General features: G+C 36.2%; 1 protein-coding gene across 4 annotated transcripts in view; it reads left to right on the forward strand.

The window, feature by feature from the left end:
- The window catches only part of LOC138694389 (long-chain fatty acid transport protein 4-like), a 493,080-nt gene that overhangs the window by 327,070 nt on the left and 153,511 nt on the right, over nucleotides 1-12,499 (forward strand). For all 4 annotated transcript variants that reach the window (XM_069818078.1, XM_069818077.1, XM_069818079.1 and 1 more), the window contains exon 2: nucleotides 11,408-11,685. In XM_069818078.1, coding sequence (XP_069674179.1) covers nucleotides 11,408-11,685 — 278 coding nt within the window. The remainder of the gene's footprint in view (nucleotides 1-11,407; nucleotides 11,686-12,499) is intronic.

The following is a 12,499-nucleotide window of genomic DNA, read 5'->3' on the forward strand; positions in this document are numbered from 1 at the left end:
CCACGAGGACTCGAACCAGGGCGCATTCCGTAACCCGGGTCCTAGGCAGGATGCCTTAGACCGCGACGCCACGGCGCGAGACTTAAGACTGTTGTAGTCTGTATTTAATTGATATGAAATGTTTTATACACAGATGATACCACTTTGTGTGTAAACATGTAAACACACTGTCACAGTTATGCAGTGATATTGAACGTATTTATTTCCAAATTAAAAGTGGAGTTTGCTGACTTTGCTATGAATCGATGGAGATTGTGGATTTTGTTGTGAATGATTGTGAAGATTACTAAATTTGTTACGAATATTTTTATTCATTGGACACTGTCGTAGTGAGGTTGAAAGTATTATAACTGACAGGAAATGTATTCATATAATAATTGTTCAATTGTAATAGAATACAATATAATTATGATTTTAAACTAAACTTAAATTTGAATTAAATTTATTTTGGTTTGGGACATGAAAAATGAAAGTCTCAATTGAACTCAACTTTAAAATTAATCAACGAAATCAGGCAATTTATTTCATGACTGACATAAATCCTCATCTTCATCAATATCCGTGCCTTCAACTATTGAAGTGTTCCTTGCATATACATTTCTATATTACTCCAGTTCATTATTTAGTTCCCAGTCGTTGCCAAAATGTTTGTGTAATAAATTCTTAACATCAGTTCCCTTTTCTTTTTTAACTTTGTGTGCATATTTATCTATAACTACGGGATTAAAACGCCCCAAGTCTTTATTCTTCTTTGTATCTTGTTTGTTCCTAAGTTAGTTTTGTAAATAGGTTCTCCTCTTAATGATGAACCGTCGCTGGGTCTGGTAGTTCTTCTTTGTTAGTGAAATAAAAGATAAAATATCATAATAATACCAAATAACCTTGCCATGAAACGTTATGATCAGGATGGTAATCTACGTGTCGAGGTAGTTAAGTAACAACACACACACCCTATGTTAAACACAACCATTTATTTAGAATAAACAACAAAATAAATTCGTAGCACAGAAAATATTTTCTTCACAGAATAATGTTAATCAAATCCAGCTAATTACCTTACATAGGTAGGTACTCCCCCTCGCTGGCATCCATCTTGTCATACAACCTTGACATAACCAACACTCAGCACACACATAGCCGTTACACTCAAATTGACCACCCCTCAAACGTCACACACCAATGGGTGCCTTCATTGTGAATTTCATACTCGTCAAATTCGTTCTGCTGCAATAACTAAGTAAAACGTAAGCCAAAACCACCTCACTGAACTCCTTGTAGTTTGTGGTAGACTTTTAGTTATATCACAGCTAGAGAAACAATAACCTGAAATAAAAATACCGACCGGTATTTAACCAGAGTTGACTGCACGCTAGTCAGACAGAAAAATGAATGCAGTTCAAGATAATTAGTACATCACAAAACTCTCCGCTAAACTCCACACGAATATCTTCTGCGATACACTCGCAGGTTCCCACAACACGTTGGACTACGCAGCTACTAGTAGACTTATCGAACCCAGTTCGATCCCCGGCCTACATAGGAGCTCGTGCCCTTCACAACACACGTTCTACCTCCAAGCCATCCCTCTAGCGTACTGACGCCACTCCTTACACGTTGGACTACGTAGCTGCTAGTAGACTTACCGAACCCAGTTCGATCCCAGGCCTACATAGGAGCTCGTGCCCTTCATAACACACGTTCTACCTCCAAGCCATCCCTCTAGCGTACTGACGCCAATAGCCCAAACAACTCGCTTCACAGGCGAAATACCAAACGGCGTCTCTATCTTAACCAATCGGATAACATAATGAAAAATACTAAATTTTCCCCAGGATATCGACCAATCAGCAATAAATACTAATTCTCCCCAGGGAATCAACCAATCACTCGCCAGCCATAGGCTAGGCCCTTGTTTTCAACTCATCACAGATTACAAGAAAGAACACTATAGACTACGGGGAAACAGAAAGGTGAGAGGAAAGAAGCCATCTACGAGAAGTAAGAAGAACTAGATCAGAAAGGAAAAAACTACAAGCCATCTATGAAGAGTTAGAATAATTAAAACTAACAGAGAAAAGTATAAAGATAGAAAAATGTGAAAGAAATAGAAAGGAAAAGAAAGACGTGCCGAAATAGAACGGCACAATGAAACATTGTTTTTGCAACTTTTTTTTTTCAAGAAAAATTTCGTACACTCGCTGATTTTAAAATGTCATGTACTTCCGTTATTTTTCATTATTTCCTTTGCAGCATCTTTAAAATATCATACTTCAGTCTTCTCTCATTTTCAATACAGTTCCATGCTTTGATATGATGGTTCGATAATGCGTAGGATTCACAATAGTATCGATTTTCTTAATTTCTTTCTCCATATTGTCAAATACACGGTCTGGCGATATGAATGAATGACCTGTGACTGGAAATATTAACTCACTACTTTCTATGTTTTGTGGGGTATGTTTTATTAACCACGTTAAGCAGAATGTAAAAACAGTGAATGTGATATCACGTGACTATAGTATTATCACGCTATTGGATGTTTGGGGATTGTTAAGTCTGCTATGGAAAAGCAAATGGAGCTTGCAGAGTCCGCAGTGAACACTAATTTTTAAATTCTATTTTCAATGGGATGTTGATGAAATTCACACGAAAAGAATGCATCATTTGAAAGAATGGGTTCTGAAGAATACATTGCAATGAAAACATGGAAAATGAAAAAAATGGAGATTGTAGTGTTTGCTATGACATCCCTCATTTAGAAGATTTTTTTTACTTTGAAGGAAAAAAAAAAAAAAAAAGAAGATATGTAGGGTGCCCAAAAAACATTCAAAACGTGAAACCGAGAAATGGCTTTGAACAAAAACTTAACATAATGATAATTGAGGCACTCAGAAGCAAAGTGATACAAGTGACATTTAGTAAGTTTTGAGATAAGTTACTTTGAAGTTGAAACGGAAATTAAAAAATCTGTTACAGGACTATGTTGCTGTAAATTTACAGTTGTATATGTTGGTACCTATATTTTTTAACTTCTAAATAGAAATTATCTATTCTAAAACAGTTTAGGTAAAATAGGGTCCTAAAGTCACTTGTATTATTTTGCCACGAAAAAATTTTTGTGGAAAAGCAATATAAGTGCAAGGGTTTTCAGTATTTTTATATTATTTAAAACAACAACAAGGACATTGCTTACAACATTGAAACATTTCTGTCTTAACAGCATTTAAGCTTTCTGATTATCATATTATAATAAAAAATGTTTCTGTATAACCGAAAGAATCAATCAATCAATCTTCTTAATGTATCCAGTTGTTTGCAGACAACATAAAGTCAACTATAGTCCACTGTAGTATTTTCAGTTCTTCTTTTTCATAGTAAATTAGGGGTATTTTGATCGGTATTCATTATAGACGCCTGTTGCTAGGAGCCAGAGTTGGGGGTGTAGTCAATATATACTGCAGAGATGTCTTCTGCAACTGGTACTGATGATTTTAATTTACTACTTTTGTGGTTTATGGATGGACAGTATAGAAGAATGTGTTCCAGATCTTAATCATGATTTTTACACCACATACAAGTAGGATTATCAGAAAGGTGAAATCGGTGTAGGTACAATTGTGTGACAATGTGACCTGTTCTGGCTCTTGTTAAAAATGGTTGAACATGTCTGGGCAAGTTTTTGTAAATTTCCAGGTCATTCGGTTTCTTTTTAACGGACTGTAAAATTTTTCCTGTGTCAGAAGAGAGCCAATTTTGTTAATCCATAAGTTTATAAAATGAAACTTTACTGAAGTAAAGGCATTGGATAGAGATATCACTTGAAGAGGTCTTGGTTGTAAATATGTCGCCTGTTTCGCAACGTTATCGACTTTCTCATTTCCAGGTAGACCACAATGACTAGGTATCCATTGAAATTTTCTTTTCTTTTGGAGTTTTTTTTAGTTCACTTAGTTTCTGAATTGGAATAATTCTTTGTGCGTATAGGTGTGGTACATATTTGATTATATTAAATATAGCCCCTTGGAGTCAGTAAATATTCAAATAGATCTTTCAGAAATTTGACTAACACACTAAAGAGCAGCATCAATAGCTAGCAATTCAGTGTCAAGACTGGAGGAGGCTGAACATGGCATGAAGTAATTTTCTTGATTTTTGGAATATAATACCCTGCTCCTGATGTTCCATCATCAGGGTTTAGAGATTCATCTGTATAAATTTGAAGGTAATCCTTATATGTGCTGCAGAGTAGTTCCATGGCATCCAACTTAAGAATGTATGGAGGATCATTTGTAAAATGATTTCGTGGAATTTGTAGGCTATGTTCTGGAATTATCCATTTTCATGGAGGAATTTCATTTACAACTGGAGTTTTAGCAATGAGTGTGTCTGTGATATAGACTGGTATTTCTTCTTTGTTTATATTGTAGAAATTACACAGGATATTATCTGACAGTTTGAAGAACATCTGAGATCTGGCTGAGGCTTGCAATTTTAAATGTATTTTTAGATACTTTTTTAATACATAGTGTCTGAGTGGTTGAATATTATATCCAATTTCTAGGGCAACAGTTGATGTGGTTTTTGGTACTCCGAAAGAAGAGGGCTAAGAAAATTTCAAATTTTAAATGAAATTCAGCCTTAGTCGCTGTTCATTACGTCACTAGCCTCATCACATCTCTCTCTGCTGAAACATCTTTGTTTCTGTCATGAAGTGCATCTGTAGTGTTCCTACCGCGAATATTCCTTGAACTTCCTATTCCACGCACTTTTCCACGTTCTATAGTCCTTATTATAGGCCCATCCTAATGCTTCAGGTCATCAAGGAAAATGGAATGAATTTCATTAGCTATTGCAAGTTGCTCGACTTAGTAAAAGTTATCCTTATTGGATCACTGTATAGTTGGTCCAGCTCAATGTGTGCAGGCCTTCCACGAAGATGTTTCGAATATGTAATCTATTACCTCTCTCCATTATGGCAAATGAATTAGTCATACACAGAAGAAACGCAACAACAATATGTAAACAACGCACTTGTATTAGTTTTCCTCTCAGTCAAAACTCTGTATGCATTGTAATACAAGTGTAAGGCCAACATGGAGCAGCACTGACTGGAACTGCACTTATATTACTTTTTCTCTGAACAGAAGTGACATTAAAGATTTAGAATATATACTTATCTCACTTTTTAAAAAAATGTCACTTATATTACTTTGCTTCTGAGTGCCTCAATTATTATTATTTCAGCTACTATTATTATTAATATGGCTCTGACATCGAAGAAATGATTAACATGCTGTCTGTGTCCGTCATTTTTACGGAGTATTTTTCTAAACCATGCTCGAATTTGTTTATATGCAATGTATTTATAAGTAAATTTATCTCAAACATATATGTAAATGAATATAATACTACTTACTCATTAACAGAATTACGAAGTTAGAAACAAATACACTAAAATTGCACGTAACGATTGTAGACTTATATAAAATCGACACAGACTACTTTATATTTCATACTTCAGTTTTACATGATAAGAAATTATACTAAATGAAAAAATGCAATTCTTATATTACAAAAGACATTTTATCCAGAATAATAATTGTCTACAAAATATCGTCTCATATATTTCTTTCTTCGGGCCTATAAAAATCAAGCAGTTACTTGTGAAAATTGACATGAACTTATCTGTTCAGAAGATAGAGAAATACGGAACATTATGTATGTTATGTATTTCTGTTCTTTTTTAATCTGTGTTCGCGTGTTTTGTGTTCTTGTCTTTGTCTCTGTGTCTCTATCTTGTGTTTATGTGTGCCTCTCTTGTGTTTGTGTGTGTATGTGTGTGTGAGCACGCGCGCGCCTCTTTTGTGTTTGTGTGTGTCCCTCTTGTGTTTGTGTGTGTGTGTGTGTGTGTGTGTCTCCCTCTCTCTCTTGTGTTTGTGTGTGTGTCTCTCTTCTATTTGTATGTGTGTCTCTCTCTTTCTTGTAATTGTATGTGTGTCTCTCCCTCTTGTATTTATATGTATGTCTCTCTGTCTTGGGCTTGTGTGTGTGTGCCTCTCTCTCTCTCTCTCTCTCTCTCTCTCTCTCTTCTGTTTGTGTGCATGTGCCTGTCTTTCGTGTGTTTGCGAGTGCCTCTCTCTTTTGTGTTTGTGTGCGTATGTTCTCACTCCTGTGTGTGCGCCTCTCACTCTTGTGTTTGTGTGCTCTCACTCTTGTGTTTATGTGCGTGCCTCTCTCTCTTGTGTGAGTTTGTGCGTATCACTCTCTCTCTCTCTTTTGTGTGTGTGCGTGTGTCTTTCTTGTGTGAGAATCTGTGCTTGTCTCTACCTCTTGTATGAGACTGTGTGCATGTCTCTCTCTCTCTCGCTCTCTCGTGTATGTGTGTGTCTTTAGTTTTCTTGTGTATTTATTTTGTGCGTGTGTAGAGGGGTAAAGGGAGACGGTAGAAACTGTAGTCAGATATAGATGCTATATAGGTGAGATGAATGGGATTTTTTCCTTATTTATTTACTCGTCCTCTCGTACATTGGTGTCAAAATCTTTAAGCGAACTTGTCACATTCTTGTCTTCAGATAATTTTTTGCCTCTTTTCCCTTTTTTATGCTCTATGTAGGAAGTAGTTATTGCATATTGTCGTTCCATATTTTACGTTTTCCACCTCCAAGTCCTCTTGATCTTGCTTCCTACATTTGTTTAGACATTCTTTCAGTGAAATCTGTTGGATTTTAGGCCCGCAAGAATTGCTCAGCAAGTCCGGTTATTGTAGATGTAGACTATGCACGAGTGTCTGAGGGTCTGGACGTTTTCCGACTGGTACAGTGAACATTTCTCGTATGCTACAGAGGTTCGCCAACAGGTCTTTCGCCAACTAACATCGGAAATACACTGTATGCCAGCGGTGCATAGTCATGATCGTTGCACTAAGGAACATGGCTGACCATCTATTCGGCTTCAGCAAGCTCGTACGCCATACTGTAACCTGAAATATTAGTGTCAAAATGAGAGGAAAGATAGTGTTGATATAAAGGAATTTGTACTGTTGAAGGAAAATCGTATAACAGGAGAAGACTTTTTATCCACCAATCTTGTCTACCATAAACATTGTTCGAGTTAACGCCGGGAACCGAACCCGAGTCAGTGATAATTCCGCTCTCTTTACATAAACGGTGCTCACATCAGTTAATTCATAATCGGAAAGTGTGTGCCAAGTGTAGTGGCACCTTTAATTTCTCATAAAACGAAATATGAGTAATAGTTGAAAATTTGTAAAAACATCTTTTTTTATTTTGAAGTAAATCATGTTTTAATGCAAATAACTTCGAAGTTAATTTCGGTTTGTTTACTTTATGTGTGTGAAGTGTGTGTTTTTTTTAGAGTATTTGCTCCTATGGTATTGAACGGAATTCTTTTATGACCTGATTAACGAGATACGAAATGTTGTTCTTCCGAAATGAAAATGACAGCGATTTGGAAACGTCTTCTCCATATTGCATCAATATAAAACTTTGTTACACGTAGTGCATTGAAATAGAGCATAGACTTCTTGTGAAAGACTATTCTGTGACTAGGTCTGGATTCTTTTGACATTCTTAACACAATTATGCTCCATTCAAATGTTTTCACAATCTTGTAGAAGGTTTCTGGACATTTATATCAGTACTAGAAACTTCCACTTGTCTCTTTAATCTATGTCTTTTGATTCGAATATCATAGATCTCTGTAGCCTTACAAACCTCTAGTAACATCTATGTGTAAAGCAAGAAAGTGGAGTATAACATTTTCGGGAATTCTTGTCCGCAATCTTCTCGCTGAGGGGGAAAAAGTATTTTACATGACGTAAATATATCACAAGGAATCCTTGGCTTCACTTCTCTTCTGAAGAAAATCGTGTCCTTGACCGGATTTAAGACACAAACCTCGGTCCTAATAGCAAGCATGGTAACCGCTGTACAATCGATGATGACTCCAACAAATTAAAATACCGGTTTGTAGTGAGGCAACCCACATTCGAAATTAGTCAAGTTTAAATTATAATTTCATAACTGCTATTTAGAGTATGTGCGATATTACACTATAATACAATTTTATACAGATGTGAAAATATATTAGGCCTATGTTATCCTATGAACGTGGGGAAATTTAAAATCTTTCTTTCATCGTTCCGGATGGTTCAGTTATGAAATACTCTTCTTGCTAGGCCTATCTGACGTGTGCCCAGAGTAATAATTATTTTTCAATAGTTTCTAGAATGTGGGAAACATTAATCCCAGTTCTCATCCAGTGAACATAGTTTCTTTGTATGATTTGTTTTTCCTGAGTATTATGGACTTAAATTTATGATTTTATTTGTGATATTACAATTTTTATTGGTATTAGATTATTATTATTATTATTATTATTATTATTATTATTATTATTATTATTATAGAGTGTGTGTTTTTAAAAGTAACAGGGCATGCAATTTTTGCGTAGCATACTCTGAATATTCGCCACTGATTGGAACCAGTAATCAACGCCAATTGGCAATTTTTATGACACCAGTAAAGTAGACGTCAAACTATGAAGGTAATATCATCATCTGTTCTTCTTCTTTTCTTATTCCACTCTGCGCCTACAAAATTACATAAATTTGATAATAATAGGAAATAGATAGTCCAGTCGCATAGATTGACAGATTTATTATCTTCAAAACCACAAAAACTGTTCTCAAGGCAGTTCATGATATTGGAACAGAATTTAATAATAACTGTTTTATTCCTTCCAACATCGCCTGTATACGTGATATACCCACAACTTAGTCTCTTCAGATGACAATGGCTTGTCTGTAACTTTTCATTCCATTATTGTCCCTTCTGCGTAATGGAAGAAAAGACATACTCAAAGGATGAGCAAATGAAACGTGGTAAAGAGAAAATTAGAATGTAAATTGGAAGGAAGGACTGTTAGAAGACCCAATCTTCGGTGGATGGATAGTGTGTCGGAGGATGTAGGCTAAATAAATTGGGGATGAAGAATTGATGGAGTGTGTCTAAGAATAGAAAATCTAAAAGAAAATCCTTAAGAAAGCAAAGGTTCACATCGTGCTGTAATGCTATTAAAGATGATAGTAATGATATGATTGTGATTATTATTATTATTATTATTATTATTAATAATATTTCTCTTTAAATAACATGTTCGAAAATGGTACCGTCAACTCGCGTATGTTGCTAATTTGAGCTAGTTCCGACATTCGTTAATGTGACCACAAGGATTTAAAAAGCGGGCAAGCAATTAATCCCTTATTTCCATTTTGCCCTTGTAGACTTCGCTCATTAGCCAACCGTACAAACAATAATCTAATGGTGTAAGGTCGGATCACCTCAGTAACCAAGAAATGACAACATCGCGACCGATCCGAAGCCCAGGATAGATTTAATTGAGGTACTGAATCACTGGCGGGCTGGGATGTGGGTCTGCATCAATGTGAGCAATTATGCGGAGGAAGAAAAGCAGATTCACACCTGTTATTGTCTAAGTCCGACAAGTGGCCCGAGTAGTATTAGTGAATCCGATCTCTCACGTTGTCCTGACAGAACTAGGTCCCACCCTCAGACGAGTAGTCTTATAAATTCCAGTGCCCTGAGCCCCATTCCCCAAGTCCTTAAATCTATATCAGCATTGGAAATCCTAACTTTCTCAAGACTTCATCCCAGATTATTTTTGGCTATTGCAGATGATAGACGAAATGAGAGGAAAATGGAATGTAAACCGTCTGCTTTGTTCACCGCGAATTCCATCAAGATCTGGCCTGATATCGAATCCTAGCCACCTGGTTGAAAGAGAAGCGCGCATGTGTCTTTTAGAAGGCCGTGCATTTTTTTTATAGAAGAAAAGGTTATAACATACAAGTTTCCTGTTTTTTTTAGTAAATATCTGTACACCTAACTCACTTGTTGAAAATAACTCTTTTTGTGAACAATGCAATCAGGAAAATGAAAATAGAAGACATATTGAAGAATAATACAATAAAGAAAATGAATTACAATTTGAAGCAAGGCAGAAGTTCGTATTAAAATGACCGGTGAAAAGGCATATAGTAGCCTATAAGAACGTGCATGACAAGAAGTAATATTAGGGAAAAAGTGAAAGAAATAATTTTACCTAAACTTTTGAAAGTAAAGAGCAACAGCGTCACATTAATTTGTATAACACGATTTATTTTAGAGACCAAATCTTAGTAATGAAGGTGTATCAATAAGTATTGATGTTAAATCATTATTAGATATTATATAATTAGTCAATTATTGATTTTCTAATAATTAAGAATAGTAAAGTTGATGATGAGAAAGCTTGTCAAATAAAGACTTTATTGAAGCTTCTGTTGTGTTGCAACTGTATACTCTTTCCTGATAAAATAACATTATTCTTCTGCTTTAATATTCATTACGATAATCTGTTCTGTCCTCATTCTCAGAGAAAAACTTGCTATAGCCTATTTCCTTACATGCTCCAGATACAACAAGTAAGCATATATATCATCAAGTATTTATAAATACTGAACGGCTGTCTAAAAAATAGTATACAACACACAAGTAAAAGAGATTTTATTTTGTTCGGAGGATTGCTACACTACCTGCAGTCTCGTTTCGCAAACATCTCTAATCACAAAATAAAAATCCACTTTTAATATTAGTATCATAAATGAAGGGCCCACAACCAGAGTGGACCAAGTCCACCAGTGACCAGTTTGTGGATTAATACAATTTCGGATGAAGAAAACTTAGATTTATTCATTGCCATAACAAACGAAGTCCAAACTCATTTGTTACTCCACAGAGGGCAGCATTTCCTATGGAAGGTGAAGGTTGCTAAGCTTGAGCAAGGAACTTTAAGACTCAATATCTCAGAACTATTACAGATGGACTTGGTCCACTCTGGTTGTGAACCCCTCAAATATCTATTTGTGTATGTAGTGTAGAAAACTAATGTTTTCCTTACTTGAGTGCCTATTGAAAGATTTAATTTTTACAAATACTGTATTTTGAATGCTTTTTCAAGAAAATAAACTATAAACGGGAATATTATTATCAATATGATAAAGAAATAAATAGTTTCGAAACTTATAAAGCGTGGAGTCAAGAAGTACCATTCTGGTGATGAGACTTTTCTGTTCTTTTGGACTGTAGCTAGTTACTTTTCTTGAACTGTTAGCTCAGCCTCAGATGTTTGTCTCGTTTGTTTACAAAGTTGATGAAATCAAAGTAAACATTCTGGCAGTCATTAAACACTTAGGCCTATCATTCATGAATACATCTTGACTGTGGTTAGAGAGGTTGGTTAAAAGACTGGACTTCTGCTGAGAATAGAGATTGAGAATTTATATTTTTTGCTGGGACCGGTTTTAATGCAGGATTCCTTGTTGCAGGCCACCAGTGCAGTCGAGGACGTGGAGTGCGGGGGGCACAGCGCCGCCGATGGTGGGACCACCACGCGGAACCCTGCAGTGAGGCGACTGCTGTGGTCGGCGTTAGTCATGTTGAGCAAGCTCGCCGTGGTCGCGGCGTGCGCGGCCGCCGTCTGGTACTTCATGGGCTGGATTTTCGTCATCCAACTCGTCCTCGTGGCCGTCGTCGCCTATCTGGCCGCCGGTGGAGGCTACAGGTGGTTCTATGTTGCCTTCAAGACTGCGCCCCGCGATCTCAAGTAAGTCTTTCCAGCAGTTGTGCAAAGTTTTGTTATCAAATGGTATTAATACTCTGATCAGTATACATTGTCGACTATACACACGATATTTTCAGGCTGAACGAAGTAAGGAAGAAAGTATTGCGATGTTGAGTAACTCAGTTTCGATATTTTTCTGAAAATATCCTTTTTCAGACTATCAGGCTCGGATAAAATGGTTTTCGCAAGCAATCAGTCCTCAGTACAGCTAATGTGTCAATGGTATCTGCTACCCTCCAAGTGATAATGTGAAGTCACCTGTAACTGCTACTCTGTGAAAATCATTTCACTGAGTATTACTATTAACTGTATAGTAACTAAAGGTCGTTAAGCTGCTAAACTATATTAATGTTTTCAAGTACTATTTATTTATTTATTTAATTTGGCGGAGTTAAGGCCATCGGGTCTTCTGTACCACACCACCAGAATACAAATAGACATATACAAGAAGCAAATACAGAGAGATATTGGATACAGTTAAACGACAGGTGATGCGGTGAGGTCTATATGTACGAAAAATGATTGCTTTGAGATAAATTGCCCTCTTACGATACAAAGTAGTCAGTGGCTATATATAGATCCAAAATATAGGTCAACTTCAAATCTTTACTTCGACTTGACAGCGACAACGAATGTCAAGTATAGCAATGTGAAAGAGACCGTAATCTACTTGTAGACGAGGTAGATGTCTTTGAACATGAAAGGATAATATTCATATTAATAATTGTAAAGACCTTCGTCGAACTAATGCCTATAATACAGTAGTGTTGTACAACAGTCACTGTGATTCCCCTTT

This window comes from Periplaneta americana, chromosome 2 (genome assembly GCF_040183065.1).
Source record: "Periplaneta americana isolate PAMFEO1 chromosome 2, P.americana_PAMFEO1_priV1, whole genome shotgun sequence".
In the NCBI taxonomy this organism is placed as follows: Eukaryota; Metazoa; Arthropoda; class Insecta; order Blattodea; family Blattidae; genus Periplaneta; species Periplaneta americana.